General features: G+C 50.8%; 5 protein-coding genes across 5 annotated transcripts; 2 read left to right on the top strand and 3 right to left on the bottom strand.

Moving 5' to 3' along the window:
- Positions 1-1,921: 1,921 nt before the first annotated feature.
- Positions 1,922-2,904, top strand: ASPZODRAFT_59278 (hypothetical protein; the record flags this gene model as incomplete). The annotated part of the gene is made up of 3 exons (XM_022728832.1): positions 1,922-2,066; positions 2,129-2,301; positions 2,365-2,904. The coding sequence occupies 3 exons, from the start codon at positions 1,922-1,924 to the stop codon at positions 2,902-2,904; spliced, it is 858 nt and encodes a 285-aa protein (XP_022584531.1).
- A 1,707-nt stretch (positions 2,905-4,611) lies between these two features.
- On the top strand, positions 4,612-10,266 carry ASPZODRAFT_89772 (hypothetical protein). Its single transcript, XM_022730368.1, has 8 exons — positions 4,612-4,777; positions 4,953-5,081; positions 5,213-6,671; positions 6,753-6,990; positions 7,856-8,808; positions 8,862-9,043; positions 9,120-9,409; positions 9,465-10,266. Exons 1-8 carry the CDS (start codon positions 4,673-4,675, stop codon positions 10,132-10,134), a joined length of 4,026 nt encoding a protein of 1,341 aa, XP_022584530.1. The 5' UTR covers positions 4,612-4,672; the 3' UTR covers positions 10,135-10,266.
- Positions 10,267-10,329: 63 nt separating this feature from the next.
- ASPZODRAFT_58648 (hypothetical protein) lies at positions 10,330-11,481 on the bottom strand (the record flags this gene model as incomplete). The annotated part of the gene is made up of 2 exons (XM_022728786.1): positions 10,330-11,011; positions 11,177-11,481. Coding segments are annotated over 2 exons (987 nt in total), but the record flags the coding sequence as incomplete, so codon positions are not given.
- A 1,470-nt stretch (positions 11,482-12,951) lies between these two features.
- Positions 12,952-14,766, bottom strand: ASPZODRAFT_1089357 (hypothetical protein). Its single transcript, XM_022720971.1, has 3 exons — positions 14,351-14,766; positions 14,059-14,291; positions 12,952-14,005 (listed from the first exon to the last, which is right to left on the bottom strand). Exons 1-3 carry the CDS (start codon positions 14,681-14,683, stop codon positions 13,045-13,047), a joined length of 1,527 nt encoding a protein of 508 aa, XP_022584528.1. The 5' UTR covers positions 14,684-14,766; the 3' UTR covers positions 12,952-13,044.
- Positions 14,767-17,332: 2,566 nt separating this feature from the next.
- On the bottom strand, positions 17,333-18,664 carry ASPZODRAFT_149456 (hypothetical protein; the record flags this gene model as incomplete). The annotated part of the gene is made up of 2 exons (XM_022725488.1): positions 17,333-18,297; positions 18,373-18,664. The coding sequence occupies 2 exons, from the start codon at positions 18,662-18,664 to the stop codon at positions 17,333-17,335; spliced, it is 1,257 nt and encodes a 418-aa protein (XP_022584527.1).
- Between the last annotated feature and the right edge of the window lie 8 nt (positions 18,665-18,672).

The raw sequence follows: 18,672 nt of genomic DNA, 5'->3' as shown, positions 1-18,672 counted from the left end.
CCAGTGCACGATGATGTCTTCTTGCACGACTCGAAACCAGTGAACCACTCATGCATGCCTCGGTTTGCAGCAGACGCGGAAATGACCAAATACTACTTCTACGCAGTAGTCACTACCTCTAGCGAATTGACAGTAACGCCCGTCCTTGCCTCGGCCTTTCCGTTGGGGTAACCGCCGACACCCCCGAGCGAGAGGGGAACCGCGGGAATAATGATGGATAGGCGAACGACACCATGTTGACTATCCATCTTGGCGACGGCGAAAGGACCATTAAGACGATGGATTAGAGTGAGGAATCACAGGTCAACTGTCTCGGTTTGATTGCTCCAGCGTGGCTCCTGGGCCCCCGGCAAATACTGCTACATTTTGATTGACAGGATTCTGGCATCTAACTATCCTGGGCCTCCTGGCTAGTACGAAATAAAACAGGGAGCACGCACACCGGACTCCGTGGGGGTTTCACTAGCGGGCAGCCACAGGAACGGGCTGTGTGTGTGAATCGTGATTTCGAAAACCTCGCAGCTCGTGTCTTTTTTGCGAAACAGCCCCTGGAAATTCTGTCTAGACCTGAGCTCAGCCTCTACGTACGGATCGAAACGCGTTCCCAGTGTTCTACAGTGCAGTTGCGACAGCGAAGTGCCCACGGTCTGCCAGTGTCTTCCAGTCTGGCCAGGTCATGACGTCTGGGTGAGCACGAGGCTCCACCAGCCTGGTTTCGAATTGACTCTACTCAGAAGAGCGTGGGAATCACTTCACTGAATCAGATTACATTTTGCGGGGAGGGGGTGCGCAATCAGCTTGCGGCTCCTTTGACGTGGACGAAGACGACGAGTACTTCCATATCGATGTGTATTCGTATTACCGGTGGTGTGCCTGAGTCGTATGGGATTATTACCTGTACGTGGTACCGTATACGGGTGTAACGATACTCGGTACCAAACCCTCTTACTACTGAGTCCAGTGGTGTGGTTTCGCCTCTTGTCGCACTCTGATGACGACGTCCACCTACGCAGCCGGTATAAGGAATATGGACCCGGTTTGTCACAGAACGAGCTTTTCTGGCGGGACCTGCCAGCAGGGATCGGACCCTGACACCCTGAAATTGCAAAAACACTGGGTCAACCTCTCTCTGCCACATATGGAATAGCCTCTGTCCCAGCGTTCCCGAAAAGTACGAAAATCTAGAAAACCTAAGGCCAAAATGGTCCATGGCTACGCGTCGTCCCCTACCCCCGCAGCCAATCAGCAGCCATAGAAGCACGGTTCGCCCGGTGCACCGCCTCAGATGCACGAATCAGAACCGCCGTGGCTTACGCGTTCGATCGCTGGTGCGGTTCTTGGCAAGCCTTGTGGGAAACTGCCATGGCGCGGCGTCTGCATCTGGGCGTCTCTGGCCGAGCGTCTCTGCCAGTTGTGTCGAAGCGCTCCTCCTCCCTCCCCCTTCCCCCTCCCCTGACAATCATTCTATCGGGGTGCGTCAGCTTCTGACGTTTCGTTATCGGGATTTCCTCCCATCCCCCCCCCCCTGGTGGTGGGGCTCGCCACCAGTATCAGACATGCTCCTCACTGGATGGCCGTTTTGGAGATGTCACTTGTTTAAGCCGTCTCAAGATTCTCCTTAAAGGAGCTCGCGTGGATTCTCCTGACTCCTGGATCGTTCTATTTGGAAGTGTTCTTCTCTCCGGTCTTTTTTAATCGATTGTTGTTTCCCCTCAAGCACGAATCTTGAACTCAATTCTCCTCCCCTTTTCGCATTGCCTTGTCAGATCAAAACTGCCGGTGCCGTTCTTTCTAGAAGAGGAAGAACAAAACAAGAAGACTTCACACACACACACACTCTCTCTCTCTCTGTCTTCGATTCTATCAGCTCGCCTTCGTTCTCTTCTATAGACCAGATCACTTTTTATTTTAATACAAAACAATGTCTCTTATTCACTCGGACAACCTGGCTCCCCAGCCATGGACGGACGTCTTCACCGATGACACCTGCATCGATCGCCGCAAGTGCCACCGCACCGTGCCCATGAAGGTTCTGGCGCTGGGCGTCGGCCGCACGGGAACTGCCTGTATGTCTTTTTTTTTGGGGGGGGGGTTAATTCTGGAGATAATCTAATGTTAATTTCTTTAGCTCTCCGTCAGGCTCTGCAGCGACTCGGCTACGTTAAGACCTACCACATGATGTGCGCGAGCGTTGAGAACCCTCCCGACTGCCTGATGTGGCACGATGCTCTGTGTGCCAAGTACGATGGTGTTGGCGAGTTTGGCCGCAAGGAATGGGACCAGCTCTTGGGTGACTGCCAGGTACATCACTTTGTAGTTACCTTGCGAGATATGGGAGATATGCTAATGATCAAATTGTCTTAGGCTGTCTGTGACTGGCCTGCCTGTGCTTTCGCAAAGGAGCTGATTGAGGCGTACCCTAACGCCAAGGTCATTCTGACGACCCGCGAGGTCGACTCGTGGCATGCGTCTGTGATGAAGACTGTCTTCTGGCGCGTGTCGGACCCGGAGCACCGCCTGGTGTCGCACTTCAGTTGGGCGGCCAGCATGTACTACCCCATGTTGAACAAGTTCTTCGAGACCTTCTTCCGCGGCGACTTCCCCAACAAGGGCAAGCAGGTCTACCTCGACCACGTGGAGGAGGTTCGCAGCCTGGTGCCGCCCGAGCGTCTGCTCGAGTACAAGATCAGCGACGGCTGGGCTCCCCTCTGCGAGTTCCTGGGCGAGGAGATGCCCGACACGGCCTTCCCCCGCGGCAACGACATGGCCGACTTCTACAACCGCTGCAGCACGCGCAACCGCCGCCAAATGCTGAACAGTGCTCTGCAGGCGGTGACCATGGGTGGTGCTCTCCTTGCTACCGGGCTGGCGGCCACCATGGTCTTCAAGCGCTTCGTTCGCTGAATTCTTTTTCTATTCTTCTCATTTTGGTTACTGGTAACTTTTTGATTCCCCTTTCTTTATTTTTACCCTTCCTTGCCTTGCCATCTTTCGGTGAGCGCAGGCGCCGCCGGGGAAGGATGTGAAAATCTTAATGCCACCTTATTCTCCCATCTTTTCCTTCCGCCATGTTTCATTTCATTTTATCTTTTTCATACTTATAAATATTCAGTTTGGATATTTTGGTTGATTTCCCTTTTCCTTTTACTTCATTTTCTCGTTTATTTATTTATTATTTCCTTTTTTTGGGATTGGGGCTGGAGAATTAGACGAGGGAAAAGCACGCGCCCTCGCCCATGGCGCATCTCAACTGTTGTATATAACCGTAATGAATGGTATTATTATTCACCCAGAAATTTTCTTGGTCTGAAGTCTTGTGTCCAACTTGGGGACATTATTCCTCCGTACCACGGGCTGGATCAGACGCCACAGCGATAAATCTGCGAACTAATGTCTTGGCGCATCTTATCTAAAGTTCTATGGAGAATGGAATACGGAGTTACGAAGCACTAAACTAGAGGTACGGAGTAGTTCACTAGCAAATAACTACGAAATACTCCTGAGAGATTCCCAGAGAACTCGGGTGGTCTACTGCTTACTACTAGATTCGAACCCTTGATGCTGACAGCCCCTACTGTAAAAAGAAATATACCTATTACCTAGTATACTCTAATCTATCTGCTACTGCTAGGATATGTGAAGTGGCGGATGTTAGAGGTTTGGACGGTCGGCAGGGCACTTCCGAACGCACCAAACCTGAGGCAATGCCAAGGAAAGTTTCATTCTTCTTCCTTGCGGGAAATTGCTCAGGTATTGGCTATATCATTACGGTATGGTATGGTACCAGATGTTGTACGGTACAAAACTTACAAGTACCTACCAGGGTATTCCGTACCTTACCTTAGGTACTAGGTCTTCTAACTATCTATCTACTCCGTACGAGTAGAGTACACTATCTACTAGGTACTATCTATCCTATCGCCATCGTCTTACATAGATAGTGCTTGAGATATGTACAGAGTAGTATCTCGCCTATTTATTATTACAAGCTAGGTAGGTAATTCTAGTTCCGTATCCTGTACTCCGTACCCAGTTAATCCGTACTCCGTAGACTGGAGGAATAGAATGATTTTGGACTGTCTTCCAATCTTCTTGAGAGTAGTACGCACCAGCTTACGCAACCTGGCCAGTGCAGCATAGGAGGGATCATCTAGTAGCTACCTAGGTGGTAACTAGTAGTTAGTTATGTAGTAGATACGGAGTATTACCGAGCATTAGCATAATTATAATAATAACACTATCAATTGGTACTATCATATGGTACAGCTGTCTGTTCCAGTGTTCCTTTAGGGTGTCTGTAGTCTATAGACAAGGGTTAGAAGCTAATAAGTCATATTCTAACTACCTCTCTGTAGTTCTTTTCTATCAATAATATTTAAAACCCTTTTCCGATTTCTACCCATTAGAAAATCCCCTGTCTGAAGAAAAAAAAAAAATCAAAAAAATCCTTAGTGGCCCTTGAAAGGCCTCACATAACTACGGAGTACCTACCACCTACCATCATCAAGACTCCGTATACCAGTGACGTGCCCACTCCACCAGCGGGTCCGGAACGGGACCGGCGACCACGCAAGGGTTCAATCTTCATACTACGAACCAGATGGCCATCATCAGTTAATAAACAAGAAGGATCCGATGAATCAATCCTACCGTCCCTAGTGATGTATTCTCGATGTTCGCGCTGCCTTTCTTCAAGACGCCCGCCTTTTGGCTGCTGGCCGTCTTTCTCGGCGTCCATGGTGTGATTGGGGAGGTTGTTCTTTCCTCCTTTAAATCAGTGAGTACCTTCCTTCCTTACTAAGTAACTACTACCTACTGGCGGTTCTCTTCTCTCTCCCCTTCCCCCTCCCCCTTGAATCTCCTCCCTACTACATAATCTCACCTGTCATATTTCTCGTCTGCAATATGTAATGGAGTATACTAATTTTGGTTCTTTTTTTTTCTTTTTTTAGCGACCTGATCTGTACCCCCCCAAGTTCACTGTTGAAACGAAGGTCAAGGACAAGGTCGCTCCGGGATACTTCTTTGTCACACCCTACGAGGCAGATAACCCGGGTCCTTACATTTATGATAATGACGGTGTATGTCTTCTTCTCCTTCTCTCCTTACCGCTGGAACCATTTCTGATGTTTTCTCTTAGGAGCTCGTTTGGACTGGATGGGGAAGCTCTGGCCCCGGCAACGCGCACGGGATGCATGTGTGCCGGTACAAGGGGGCGGACCATATCTGTTTTTTCCAGGGCAACCAGCAGAAGGGCTACTGCCGTGGCCACGGTGTGATTCTAGACAACTCATACCGGATTGTGCGGTCGGTGCAGCCTGGCGGTGGCATGGCGTCGAGCGACATGCACGAGTTCATGCCGCTGGGTGACGATGGGGCGACAGCGCTGATGACCGTCTACCAACAGCGGCAGTTCGATATGAGCACCTGGAACGTCAAGACGGGCATGGGCTGGCTGATGGAGAGCATCTTCCAGGAGGTCGATGTCGAGACGAGCCAGGTGCTTTTCGAATGGCGGGCCATCGACCACGTCGATCCCTCGGCCAGCTACACCTGGCCCGACCACACCGACACCTCGGGCAACGGGCTGGACCCGCACTCTCCCTGGGACTTTTTCCATATCAACTCGATCGACAAGAACGACGATGGCGACTATCTCATTTCCTCGCGGCACACCTGCGCCGTCTACAAGGTCTCCGGGCGCAACGGCTCGGTCCTGTGGCGCCTACATGGGGCCAACCCCTCCTTCAAGAACATCAACTTTAGCTTCTCACAGCAGCATGACGCCCGCTGGCTCTCCGATAACGCCACCCATACCGTTCTCTCCCTCTACAACAACGGCTACAACGGTTTCAACCGCACCCACCAATTCTCCTCCGGCATGATCATCGAGATCGACCATGAGAAGCGGACCGCCACCAAGATCCGCGAATATTACCCGCCGGGAAAGAGGATGCTCAGCTCCAGCCAGGGCAACGTACAGGTGCTGGCCAACAAGAACGTCGTCATGGGCTGGGGCAACAACCCTTACATCTCCGAGCATACCGAGGACGGCGAGCTGGTCTTTTGGGGGTACATCGCCAAGGACCATATCATGAACTACCGCGCGCAGAAGTTCGAGTGGGAAGGCAACCCCACCGACGTGCCTGCCCTGTGGGCGTATGCCAAGGCCGACGATGCATCCGCCTCGATGACCCTGTACGTGAGCTGGAATGGCGCGACCCGCGTGCGCAGCTGGCGCTTCTTCGGCGCCCCCGAACAACATGCCGAGTACCTTCTCCTCGGCGAGGCGACCAAGACTGGCTTCGAGACCAAATACACCCACTCGACCTTTTATCCATGGACCTACGTCCAGGCAATCGACGCCGACGGCCAGGTCCTTAGCTCCTCGGAGCTCAAGTACACCTTTGTTCCTGGACCCGAGCTGCGTGATTTTTGCGGCGACGAGTCCTGCGACAACACTAAGCGCTATGGCTTGCCGGGCGATGACAATGCTAAGGTTATTGTGCCCCCCGCGGGCATCAAAACGGTGCCCTGGGTAGGCGAAACGGGCGAACTGGACGAGAGCACGGTGCCGGGACCCCTCAACTCTTCTTCTTCCCCTTCTTCCTCTTCCTCCTCTTCCTCCTCCTCTTCGTCGTCTTTTACCGCTGTTCGGTTGAATATTCTGAGTGGTGAGTACTACAACTAGCTATAATCTCCCTTACAAAGGAGGTGAACCGCCATGCTGACTCTCTAAGTAGACCATCTAGCCTGGTTTATCGCATTGTTACTAGTCATCCTTTCCGTCGCCATGATCTTCACCATCCTCCGCTACTGCCGCCCCCAGCGACACTTGCCTTTCACGCGCCTGACAGTCTGGCAGACCGCCCAGACCGAGGAATTGACAGGCAAGCGCAAGTGGACATCGGCCGTTCGGGTTCCCTGGTGGCAATGGCGAACATGGAAATGGAGGCAACGGCAGGAGCCGGAGCATTCATATTTTGCCCTGTCGGAGCAGGCTGATAGTTGAAACCTGGAACAGTTCATAGATTATAGAATTTACATACATACCTAGTACCCTACCTAGGTACTAATAATAATAATATCCTGGTGAGGTACAAGTACCTGTTTCATAACACGTATAGTACATGTATACAATACAATATACAGGTAATTCTAATACATATATACAAAGATGGGTATTAGACGTATTATCAGATACCCCTCGTAATATTGCCTTTTTTTTCCCTCCTGTTCTATTATTATTCTATTTTACAGAGTACTTCATACCTAGGTAACTCGTCTAGTATTTTTCTTACTATTATCTTCTCCTCGTGTTTTTCTTTTCATATACTAATTATATTAATCTTACTATCCTATTCGTATTCCCTGTCTACTTCTTCTGCAAGAACTCCAGAATAGCACGCCAAGCAAAGAGTCGTCGTAATGCCGCGCAATGCTGATCCTCAAGAAGACTGAAGCCCCATTTCGCTATTATTTCCTCCGGATTTATTTTTGTTTTATTTTTTGTTTTATTCTTATTTAATTTTTTTTTTACCTTGAGCTTGAGGCAGAGGCACAGCTGCTGAAACGTTCCACGCCTCGTGCGTATTATTGATTGACAACCCCCCCCCCCCCACACCCCGAACTCCCTAAATCGTAGAGAATTTGCTAGACACTACGACGAAGGAACTAGTTAGATAACTCTACTACTACTATCGGTGTCAACTGTTTTCCTTTAGCTTCTCTGGGTCCCATTGTTCAATAATTTGCTCTCGAGTTGATCTTGTTTTTCCCTCCTCATCCTTGGACTCTTTCGGTTACCAATGAACTGAAGAGGTTTTTAACCTACTCCGTACGTGGTAGTACTAAGCCTCGGTCCCGGTTTTTTTCTTTGTCTCACTTCCTATTACTGGGCCATGTCCAGTGCAACCACCCCAAGCAATAGTAATAGTGGTGCTGCAGCAGCTGCAAGTACGACGACGGCTCAGCCTCTTACTCATCTAATGACGCCAGCTGGTCAATCCTCCTCCTCCTCTTCTGTCTCCCATCGCGATCGCTCGCATGGCCATGCCCGTACAACTTCCTGGTCAACCGCCCGCGAGCTCGCTGAACAGCAGCAACAGCAACAGCAACAACACCGCCGGCGTCTATCAACGGTCTCGCTCGTCGATCAGCAGGATAACACCTCCGTCGACGACCTGGCTGCTGAGATAAGCGACAAGGACGACCACCACCGGTCCTCCATGGAATGGCGACAGCAGCACCAGCAGCAGCAACAAGCGCTGCCGCCGGCCCTCGCTGCCTCTGCCTCGTCGACGACGATGTCGACGTCAAAATCATCAGCGGTGACATGGATGTCGTTACCGCGCAAGAAACAACTGACCCTGCTGGGTCTGTGCCGCGTCTTTGATTTCCTCCAGATCGCTTCGCTGCAGGCCTACATGTTCTACCAGCTCAAGTCGTTCGATCCCGCCTTGTCCGACTCCGATGTAGCCACCCAGGCCGGCATCCTACAAGGCGCCTTCACGGCCGCCCAATTCGCGACCGCGATTCCCTGGGGCCGTGCTGCCGACGCACAATGGGGCGGCCGCAAGTTCGTCCTCCTCGTCGGCCTCTGGGGAACCGCCGCCTCCTGTCTCGGCGTCGCCTTTGCGACCACCTTTGCCCAGGCCGTCTTCTGGCGTTCCTTTGGTGGTGCCATCAATGGTACCGTCGGTATCATCCGGACCATGATCGCAGAGAACGTCAAGGAGAAGAAGTATCACTCGCGCGCGTTTTTGATCTTGCCTATCGGTTTCAACATTGCTGCCTTGTTCGGTCCAGGTACTTCCTCTCTCTCTTCAACTCCCACTAGCCAGTGATACTAATCAGTATAGTCATGGGTGGCATGCTCTCCGACCCTGTCCACAGTTTCCCCCGGCTGTTCGGTCCCAACTCGTCCTTTGGCGGCGAGAACGGTGTTCAGTGGCTGCTCCGGTATCCGTATGCGCTGCCCATGCTGGCCAACGCGTTTTTCCTGGCCTTTTGCGCCGTTCTCGTAGCTATTGGATTGGAAGAGGTACTTTCTACCCACCCTTCCCGGGATATATCTAATGGTATATGGTGCAGTCGGCTGATCATATCTTAATTATTAGACCCTCGATACGTGCAAAGGGAAGCCCGGTCTCGGGACCTTCCTCCTGCGAATCTTCTCGCGCGGCCTTCGCACCATCGTCCCCCGTTCCTCCTCGCTGTACTCGCGCCTCCCCCTGCAGGATTACGACGAAGAACCCTTACTCAACCGGGACGTGGATACCGAGAGCTACGAGTTGGAGGAAAAGGCCAAGCCGAAACGCCTGGTGCGCGTTCTACCCTTCCGCCGCATCTGGACGAAAAATGTCCTCTGCACGCTGCTCGCCCAGGCTTTCTTTGACTTTCAAATGGGGTATGTCTTGTTTTTCTTTGTTTCTTGTTGAAAAAGAGGAAAAGCTAATGGTCAGTGCCTTCAATAATCTTTGGCTGCTCTTCCTATCCACCCCCCGCTTCGACAGCAACGACCCCGCCGCCCCCGCGCAGCACCTCCCCTTCATCTTCACAGGCGGACTGGGCATGCCGCCGCAGACCGTGGGTTTCGCGACGGCGATCCTGGGTGTTATCGGCATGATCCTACAGTTCACCATCTATCCATCCATAAACAGCCGGCTGGGCACGGCCAAGAGCTACCAGTACTTCCTGGCTCTGTTCCCGCTCGCGTACGCGTTCGCGCCGTACATCGCCGTCGCGCCCTCGTCGACTGCGCCCCCGACCCAGGCGTCCGGAACCTGGGTCTGGTTCTCCATCATCCTCGTCCTCTTCCTGCAGGTCACCGCGCGAACCTTCACGCTACCGACTTCCATCATCCTGCTGAACAACTGCTCGCCTCACCCGTCCGTGTTGGGCACGATCCACGGCATCGGCCAGTCTGTTTCCTCTGCCTTCCGCACCATCGGCCCCATCTTCTCGGGCTCCTGGTACGGCTTTGGTCTGGATATCGGCGTGGTCGGATACGCGTGGTGGCTCATCGCACTGGTCTCCGTATTTGGCTATTTAGCTGCCATCTTCGTCTATGAAGGGTCCGGCCATGAGATTCTCCTCCCGGGAGAAGAAGAGGAGATGGAATACACACGGTAAATTATCGTGTTCCCTTGCATTTTTTTGCATTGTTTTAGCGTTCTTGTATATATATATATATATATTCATATGTTTATATAATTCGGATGAATTGATAGATTGATAAATTACTTGTATAATGATATTATAATCCCATACTTGCTAGTAGTTGTTTTCAAGTAGTATGAAAGGTTATATTCAATGCTAATGATGTAACTATCTCCTCAACTGTGCAAACCGTCTCGTCAACTCATCCACCTCCGGGATGCCCGCACTGCTCCGTCTTGCGCGCGGTCCCACCGTGTCCTCAGGCGTAGACCCAGGCAACTTGACGCGCGGGCTGGGATTATCCGACCGCGGGCCGGGAGGAGCCACGCTGACGGGGCTGCGGCCTGGCTCGATCGTGCGCGGGGGGGTTGCTTTGCTGAGCTCGTCTGCTTCAGAGGCACGGCGCATCTCAGTGATACTGGGGCGGGAGCGGGAGGGTGTAGAAGGCGGAAGCAACTCATCTCCTCCTCTGTTGTTATCATGGTCATCATGGTCATCATCAATGTCTAGACTCTTGAGAATCCCCTCTGCCTCCCTTTTTGCTTTCTCCGCATCCCACTCCTCCTTCGGCCACGCAACACCATACGCCTTTGCAATTTCCCGCAGGTATAGTTCCACGAGCTCCGGGGCGGGCGGCTGGATCCGTAGCCCCTTGACCAGTCGTTCCGGGACGCGGATGTCCGCTTTATTCTCCTGCGCGAGGAGGAGAAACTCCTTGCCGTACCGTTCTGCCAGCTGCGTGCGGAGCATGGTGAGTTCGCGCACGTCATGCGGGAACCGAGACCAGGCATACATCACTGAAAGCGCGGCTTCGTCCAGAGCGGTATCCATGTACTCTTCTACTGCATCACTATCATCCCCACCATCCCCACCGATGCCGGGTGAAGACGATGCCGGCGGTGATACAGGTGGCGGGGCTACAGGCTCGGCCTGTTTCTGTCCAAACAAGGAAAACCCCAACCTTGAGGTTGTCGATGGCGGTTTCGGTGATCCCCCCGTGGTTGCGTGATGTAACCGTGCGCCGGCTTCCTCTCTTGCGCGGGTGCGTGCCCGGGCTCCCTTCTCGCCGAACGCAATCTGGTCGAGAACGTTCGCCCGTGCCAGGAGTAGCTCGCAGTATAACTCAACCATTTCCATGACCTCGACGGCGATGTCGGTGGCGATCACATTCTCGACGCGGATGCGCGCCGAGGCGTCGCGGCCTTCTTCGAGGAGGGCGGACAGCTCGCGCCGTTGTACGACAGAGGACGCGGTGTCTTTCTTCTGAAGCAGGCGGAGGCGAGGGATCAATAGCCGGAGAGTGGAGATGAGTTTTGTCTGGAGAAAAGATGGGTACCGATCAGTTTAGAGAACGTCTTTAAATACTGAGGAAGTCATCATAACACCCTTGGCCCGGTGCGGGGTATATCTATCTTGCACCCACGTCGCTGGCTCCAGATAGTCCTGGGCAACGATATATGAGGAAACAATATTTCATACTTACAGTTTGCGGTGAGGGAGGCATCTTGACGTAGTCAGTGGCAGACAGATGGGGGAATTGTTTGGGAGTTAGTATGGTTGCAGTGAACGTGGTGGATGAGGTCTAAGTGGGGGACAGCCGGTACCTCCTGTAGTTTACTCCGTAGTTAAATCGGATGATCGAACAGTACTACATAACTACTAGCTGTTGGCTATACACACGTCAATTTTGGTCTGAACTTCTCTCCAACGTTGTTAGTATGATATCTTCTACTATTGTTATTATTAAGTTGCAAAACTGACAGCAGCAAGATCCGTGGAAGAGGCAAGGGATGCTATTACACAGCCAAGCACTATTACGCAATATTAATGCAGCTGCAGCATACAGGCAATAAAATTATGGACGTTACTATATATCTAGAAAAGTTGAACTGATAACATACTTGTAAGAATATTCAGATAACCTGCCTATTATTTAATTGAGAATTCCGCGCGTCTATCTTGGCCCCAGTCTTTGAAAACGAACGTGGCTCTGAGCCTTTAGAGAAAGGAGAGAATACAAATCAAAAAGCAGCTCAACAGTGCATTTCTTAGGACTGGTATCCTTTGCACCATCTGACTGGGCTTCAGAGGCAATTGTATAGAGAAAAGGATCTTGGGTGACCATGCTTTCCTCTTAACAGAGAACTTACCTCGCTACTTGGAGCAAGGACAACACCTGAAATGGAGCAACTGAGGAATAATGGCTTCTAAAAAAAAGCATGGAAGTATATGTATCGCCAAAGACCTACTCTGTGGGGTTCAAGACTACCACCTCATTGACTGGGGACGAGACAGTCCTCCACTTCATGGATAATGCGTCCTATTGTGAAATGAAGTATATATGGTGAATCCGGGCATCATGCCCGAAAGCCAAGCCTGACTCGAAAAGGAATATTGAAGTGTTCATGTTAATTACACTGAATAGTATAAAAGTCACAGGCCCGGAGGGTGGCGGATGTTCAAAACATGGCCTCCGAAGATGAAATATAGAGCTGCGGCCGCCGTACCAAACCCAGTCGGAGAGGGTGTTCGGGCCGTCAGAGAGTGAAGAAAAGGTAGATATGAAAATATCAAGGGATATCTCAGACATGAAAAGACAATCGTGTGCCAGCAGCACGTAAATATATAAAAAAAAAAAGAAAAGAAAAGCCAAAACTGGCGGACTTGAGAGTCCGTCCAGGCAAATTTGCACAACATCAATCATGAAGGGAAACACAATGCCACGGATCAGGTGGCATTGGGAGGAAGATTGGCAAAATAAGTGCCAGGCCATAGACGGTAAAGTTGGTCGGAAAGGATGAGATTGTGGAATGACATGGAACCGAGGTCGACCCACCGACTTGTGCTATGTATGTACGAGAAGTTATTGATCTTCTTGTTGGTTTACCAAAAAAGCATGACAACGCTCACAACGCTGAGGGTGACGCTCAACGCGGAAACGGTCACAGATGAGGCTGCGCTCTTCTTCAGGCCCAAAACCGATGCGGAAACAGCAGGGGGTGTGATTCCGGTCGATGCAGAATTAGACAGTGTATTCCCAGTGACCTGTGCAAAAACGTGTGGTTGGTAGTTATAGCTGACCGATGAGCTCTGGGGCCGCCTAATAATGGTGTTACTGGAGGTAGAGCTGGTGCTTGACGCCGCGGAAGAGAGGGGGCTTTGGTCAGCAAATGCTGTTGATGACTCGGTTGACTGTGGCGTCGAGGTGGCAGTTGAAATACTAGAGCTCATGCTCGAGCTGAGACTGGTCGAAGATCTGAAAGCATCAGTGGATGAAGTGGAGCTCGAGACGCTCCACGGGGCGGTAGAAGTGGAGGTCCGGCTGTTGCTTGAGCTGTAGCTTGAACTGGAACTGGAGGTGGAACTGGAGGTGGAACTGGAGGTGGAACTGGAGCTAGAGCTGGAGCCGGACGTGATGGAAATTGTTGATATGGAGGCCGAAGAGTGAGAATGCGATGCAGAATCTCCGGATTTTTCAAAGACAATAATGTTGGCCTTTGCATTCTGAGGAACAGTGACAACACAAAACGCAGCGCCGCCAGCACCATCGGTGCTGCTGCCCACCATTTCATTCACCCCATTGACAGATGGATCAATCTTACAGGGAAGCCCGTTGCAGCCTTCACCTTCACAGACAATCTCAACACCAAAATCAGGCATGAGATTGCGAAAGGGAGTTGTAGGTTCGAGGTATATAGGGTTCCAGCCGATCTTCACGAAGGTATTGCCGGTGCCATCGGTGTTTGCACCCGCAACATAGGGCGCCCAGTTGCCGTAGGGATTGGCCGAAGTGCCCCAAACACAGGCTGTCTCCGTGTCGATGCCAGGAGGGTTGATGTAGTAACTAAGATGACGTTTAGCGATAGGTCTTCCGTCTGATTTTGTGTAGATACTTACTGGGCAGCAGTCTCGCACCAGTAGTCGATACCAGGGACGGCAATCATCTCCAGCTCCTGGACCATAGTCGGGATCAACATGGCCTCATTACCAGGCAAGACCGTCTGGCAGAACGCGACATTGCCACTGCACTTGTTCTTGGCAGACACAACACCTGTACCATCCTGGCAATAGGGTTTGTCCGGGAAGGGCTTGCTAATAGAGCCGTTCTCATCACAGTACAAGCCTCCATTCTTTTCTTGATGTCAGCGATTCTGAGTTCACTCAAAAGTACATCAACCACGCAACGTACCATAGACAATGGGTATGTGTACGAGGTCGCCTTGGGATCCCACTGCATCGATACCTGCCCCGGAGGGCAGGCATAGGGACAGTAGTTCCCGGGCTTACAAGGTTGATCGGGACTCATGGCCCAGCCGCCATTCTGCTCGTTTGGTGTCACCGCCACCAAGCCGGCGTCTGCCGGGAATTGACAATGTCCCCCTCTTTTCTCGACCTGGGCACCAACCCTCGCCTCGGAATGGTGATGCTTCTCCCGATGAACGTGGCCGTGTCGAGAGGCCTCTGCGGTTGCCAGTAGCGAGACCGCCACTGCCGCCCTAGCAGACACGATTTCCAGTCTCATTTTGTTTTTCCCGTGGTATGAATGTGTTTCTTTCTCTCCCCTCTTCTGTCGAGCCACTTCCTTCCGTGCTCGACTTACAATAGTCTCCTTCGAAAGGGTCTGGAAGTTCAAAAAAAGGAACGACTAGGAAACGAGTGACTGCGGTCAGGAACGATGCAAGCAGGGCATCAATGGCAACGAAAGAACGAAAGGAATGTAGGGCCACTCGAAGGGAAGACAGGGAGGGGGACGAAGGAAGGCAGGGACAAACAGGATGAGGGGGCGGTCACTTTTAAAAAGGGCAGGAACGATGGCCATCCCAAACAGGAAGGCATATCGGACTGCCCAAAATGGAATGGATTGTACGCTAGCCCCAATACAGCTACGCCCGTCAGCACTCAGCCAATATAAGTGCATCAAGTGGGTCCGGGAGTCGACACGATTGGCTACAGTCCAAGACCCTGGGTCGATCATCCTCCCAAACAGTCCATATCACATCCGCCAGGGGCAGCCAAAACAAAACAACTCCCAGGGTAGGATCAACTGGCTGCGTGTCAATAGTGCCGGGTATTGTGTGGCCCTCCCCTTACTTTTTTCTCTCTGTATTTTCTCGCTCCTCTGCAGTCTGTAACTGCATTGTGCTTGTTTGATGTTGTCTCGCTTTCAGAGTCAACCTCCTCCTTTACGACCCACCGTTCTCTGTAAGGTACCTACTCCATACGTCCTGGAGTGGAGTTCTTCTGGCAGTATCACGGCAGGTACCGAGTCACTCACAGCACGAGCAGACTCTGAGCTGTCAGGACAGAGTACCTCTAACGGAGAGGTACTCCATAACGCCTAGTGTTACTATCCAGCTCCACTTGGAGAGAGATGGCTGGGTACCGTCCACTGCCGGAGCGGAGAAGGAAGCAACGAGTCTCGTACTACATCGTCGTAAGTGACGTTCATTGATTTGAAATCTCGCTGGGCTTGATTCTAAGCTGACCATAATTCTCTTTAGTAATTACATACTATCATCTCCCTATGCCGATTCCCCCTCCCGGTACCGTCTTAGACAGTGTTTTAGAAGCACCCGCTTCCCACGTAGTAGTCAGTATCAATTGACCGAATCCCTTCCTTCAGATCCACTCTGTTTTTCTCCCATCTCTTTGGTCTGGATCCAGTTTTCTCGCTGTCCTTCCTTCTCTGGGATGACTACTGGAGCCTAAAACAAAACATATCAGCTGTCAGATAGTCTAGGACTCATCTCCTACGGTGTGATCGACTCTTGCATGGACTTTAAAACGACACCATTGATCACTGGCGCGATAATCTGGGTTCAGCTATTCCTTAGCTCGCGACTCAATATGGAGTACATATCATATAGAGTCTTGCTGGATCCACTTGACTTAGAAATCCCTTTCTCACAAGATTGTCCAGAGACGGGTTTAAGTTTTATTGACGCTTCTATTGGAACTACTCATATTACTGTTCGGATAGCTGATATTCCAGCAGGATATGCAGTTAAAGATAAATAAGCTCTTGGCCTCCAGGTGTCAATAAGCATGTTGGTGTCCTCGATACTATATAGTTACATACTAGGCCTATTGGGTAGTTTGCTGGCAAAGCTGGCAAAGCGATATAAGAACTTTCATAACCACAATTACTATCAATTTCTCAGCTCACCTCTTCCTGTTCCGTGAGGGCAGATAGCTACTATAGGAGATGGTCAGGCTCTGCAATTCACCAACAGGGTCTAAAGGATACAAGACATCAATATATTTCACCTTAATGTCCGAGGTATATGATCACATCAGCAGAACAATGTATAGCACTTGAGTTTCAACTTTATAGCTCATAGCTAGCCACTGACTACCTGGTATGTCGAGTCGACTCCTGGTCAACTTATACTTTACAGCCATGAATCAGATATAAGTCTTTAAGACAACTGTATGATAATTATATAATACATAATCACCTTCAAAGACGTCTTATTCTATATGTTGGTTAAACTTAGTCACGGGCTAGCTAATAAGTGCAGTAAACACCAGCCAATATAGTAGAAAGTGTTCATCTCTATAGCAGCACCAAAAAGCCTTGGTATAGATATAGAAAAATATCATAGTATAGTTCTACTTAGATATATTTGGTATACTGTAGCTTATATTTATTTTAATCTAAATAGTCCACCGTTACTTGATCAGCCAGTGAGTATATAGTATATATACCCTTAGTAGGTATAGATATATGTATATAAGCACTATGGTAATTACCTCTTTTAGGAATAATTATAAGATTCTATCTATGGAGCTTGAGAGTATCTATTTCTTTTCAACCCGGAGTAAAATCGGGAGACTTTGTAATAGAATCATAGATGTATGTCCTCAGGAGCTATATATTCTCTGGCAGCAATGGCCGGTATTGAGGTAAAATTGTATATAGTAACATCACGGCTAAGCTAAGATATATATATAGGTACATATTCTTTGTTCATAAATATACTCATATAAGTTAATGATAACCATATACATTCTGAGATTATATGTAATATATTGAAGGCAGCTGTTCTGAAGAGATTTAGGTACCAGATTGTCTAATCATAGAGCTGGTAATCAACAGTCTGGGAAACTATAAACCATAATATCATTAAATCATAAGATAGTATTATGAAGCGACCATCTAAGCAACTCATTACTCCTTTTGTCCTTCAATCTGCCTCCATCCGTCAAAAATCCGGGTATCAATTCCCTCTCTCCACCCCCATGCAATACAGTAGTGCCTGGAGAGCAAACGCCACTCCTCCATCTCATCCAGCATTTCCAGTCCCGCGACGCGGTCCTTTTCTTCCTCGCTCACCCATTTCTCCCAAATGAAGTCTATATCCGCCGCAGCCTGCCCGCTCGCAAACCCCTGCTCCCGCAGCCGCGTCTGCTGGGCCCCAAGCGACGCATACCGATGCAGCGTCTGCAGGTGGATGCCGCGGGCAGCCAGGTTCGCGACCATCGTCCGCCCAAACGCGTCGTCCGGCCGGATGGGCTCATACAGCACAACGCCCAGCGGCGTCGAACGAGCTGCCGTGGCGGGAAACAGCGTGTCCGTAAAGTATCCAAGCACGCCAACCGCTTCGCTAGGCGACAGATACACCAGGCAACATTCCGAGATCAGCAATGTAGGCAGTTGTGGGTCAACACCCTGCAGCCTGACGTCTGGACGTCCCTGATTGTGTTCCTGTCCCTGTGCACCAGCAGTAAACGTGGGGGGTCCCTGCGTCTGGGCCAGGGCCCGCAAATCAAGGGGGTGGATATGATATGAGGGAGAGTGCAGCGCATCCCCTGCGTCGGAAACTGACACGCCCTTCCCTCCTCCGTCTCCAAGCCCCAGTATCTCCTGCAGAAGTGGTGATGAGCGGATCGCCTTGATCTTGGAAGCCGTGTTGACAGCAAAGTCAATCTCATGGTACACAATGTCCGGGCTGTCTGATCCTGGTCCTGCCTGTTGCTGTTTCTTTGCATGGGACAGCAGTCGGAACACCCGCGTATCGGACCCGGCTCCTAGCGAGACGATCTGTTTTTTCTTCGTCTCCGTTCCATCGTTTCTTTCTTCTTCCAAGAAGCGAGCAACAAGATGATCAATCGCAGTGGTTCGGACGTAGGTTCCTAGAAAAAAAAAAAAGAAGCCACGACATATTAGTTAATCTAGCACCCTTTATAGAGCAAGCGATGCATACGTACCTCGATTGATGATCGGCAGCCTTCTCATTTCTTCTCCAGGACATAGTATCCTTGCAAATGGATCTTCTAGGTATCCCAGTGCAACAGCACTCAGACGGGACACACTGGCATCGTTATCTGTGCTCTGCACAACACGGTCCTTGCCCGCTGCAGAGCCACGAGTCCCTCCGCCTCCTCCATGGCTGTCTTCACCGAATCGAGCGCCTCCGCTGCCGCCGCCACGACCTCTAAGGCGGCCTCTACCACCGCCCCGACGAAGGGTGTTGAGGTTTGGGATTTGAGGCGCGGACATGTCGAAGC

The sequence above is a fragment of the Penicilliopsis zonata genome, assembly GCF_001890105.1.
Source record: "Penicilliopsis zonata CBS 506.65 unplaced genomic scaffold ASPZOscaffold_2, whole genome shotgun sequence".
NCBI lineage: Eukaryota > Fungi > Ascomycota > Eurotiomycetes > Eurotiales > Aspergillaceae > Penicilliopsis > Penicilliopsis zonata.
Note: the sequence above shows the minus strand (reverse complement) of the source record. Positions and strands in the feature narration are given on the sequence as shown.

Bases quoted from the DNA above. Each gene is read 5' to 3' on its own strand.
- ASPZODRAFT_89772 (XM_022730368.1), top strand. From the start codon at position 4,673: ATGTTCGCGCTGCCTTTCTTCAAGACGCCCGCCTTTTGGCTGCTGGCC. The intron at 5,082-5,212 runs GTATGTCTTCTT...TGCCGGTACAAG, and splicing joins ACATTTATGATAATGACGGT to GGGGCGGACCATATCTGTTT. The intron at 8,809-8,861 runs GTACTTCCTCTC...TAATCAGTATAG, and splicing joins TGCTGCCTTGTTCGGTCCAG to TCATGGGTGGCATGCTCTCC.
- ASPZODRAFT_1089357 (XM_022720971.1), bottom strand. From the start codon at position 14,683: ATGAGACTGGAAATCGTGTCTGCTAGGGCGGCAGTGGCGGTCTCGCTA. The intron at 14,292-14,350 runs GTACGTTGCGTG...CATCAAGAAAAG, and splicing joins ACACATACCCATTGTCTATG to AATGGAGGCTTGTACTGTGA. The intron at 14,006-14,058 runs GTAAGTATCTAC...ACGTCATCTTAG, and splicing joins TGGTGCGAGACTGCTGCCCA to TTACTACATCAACCCTCCTG.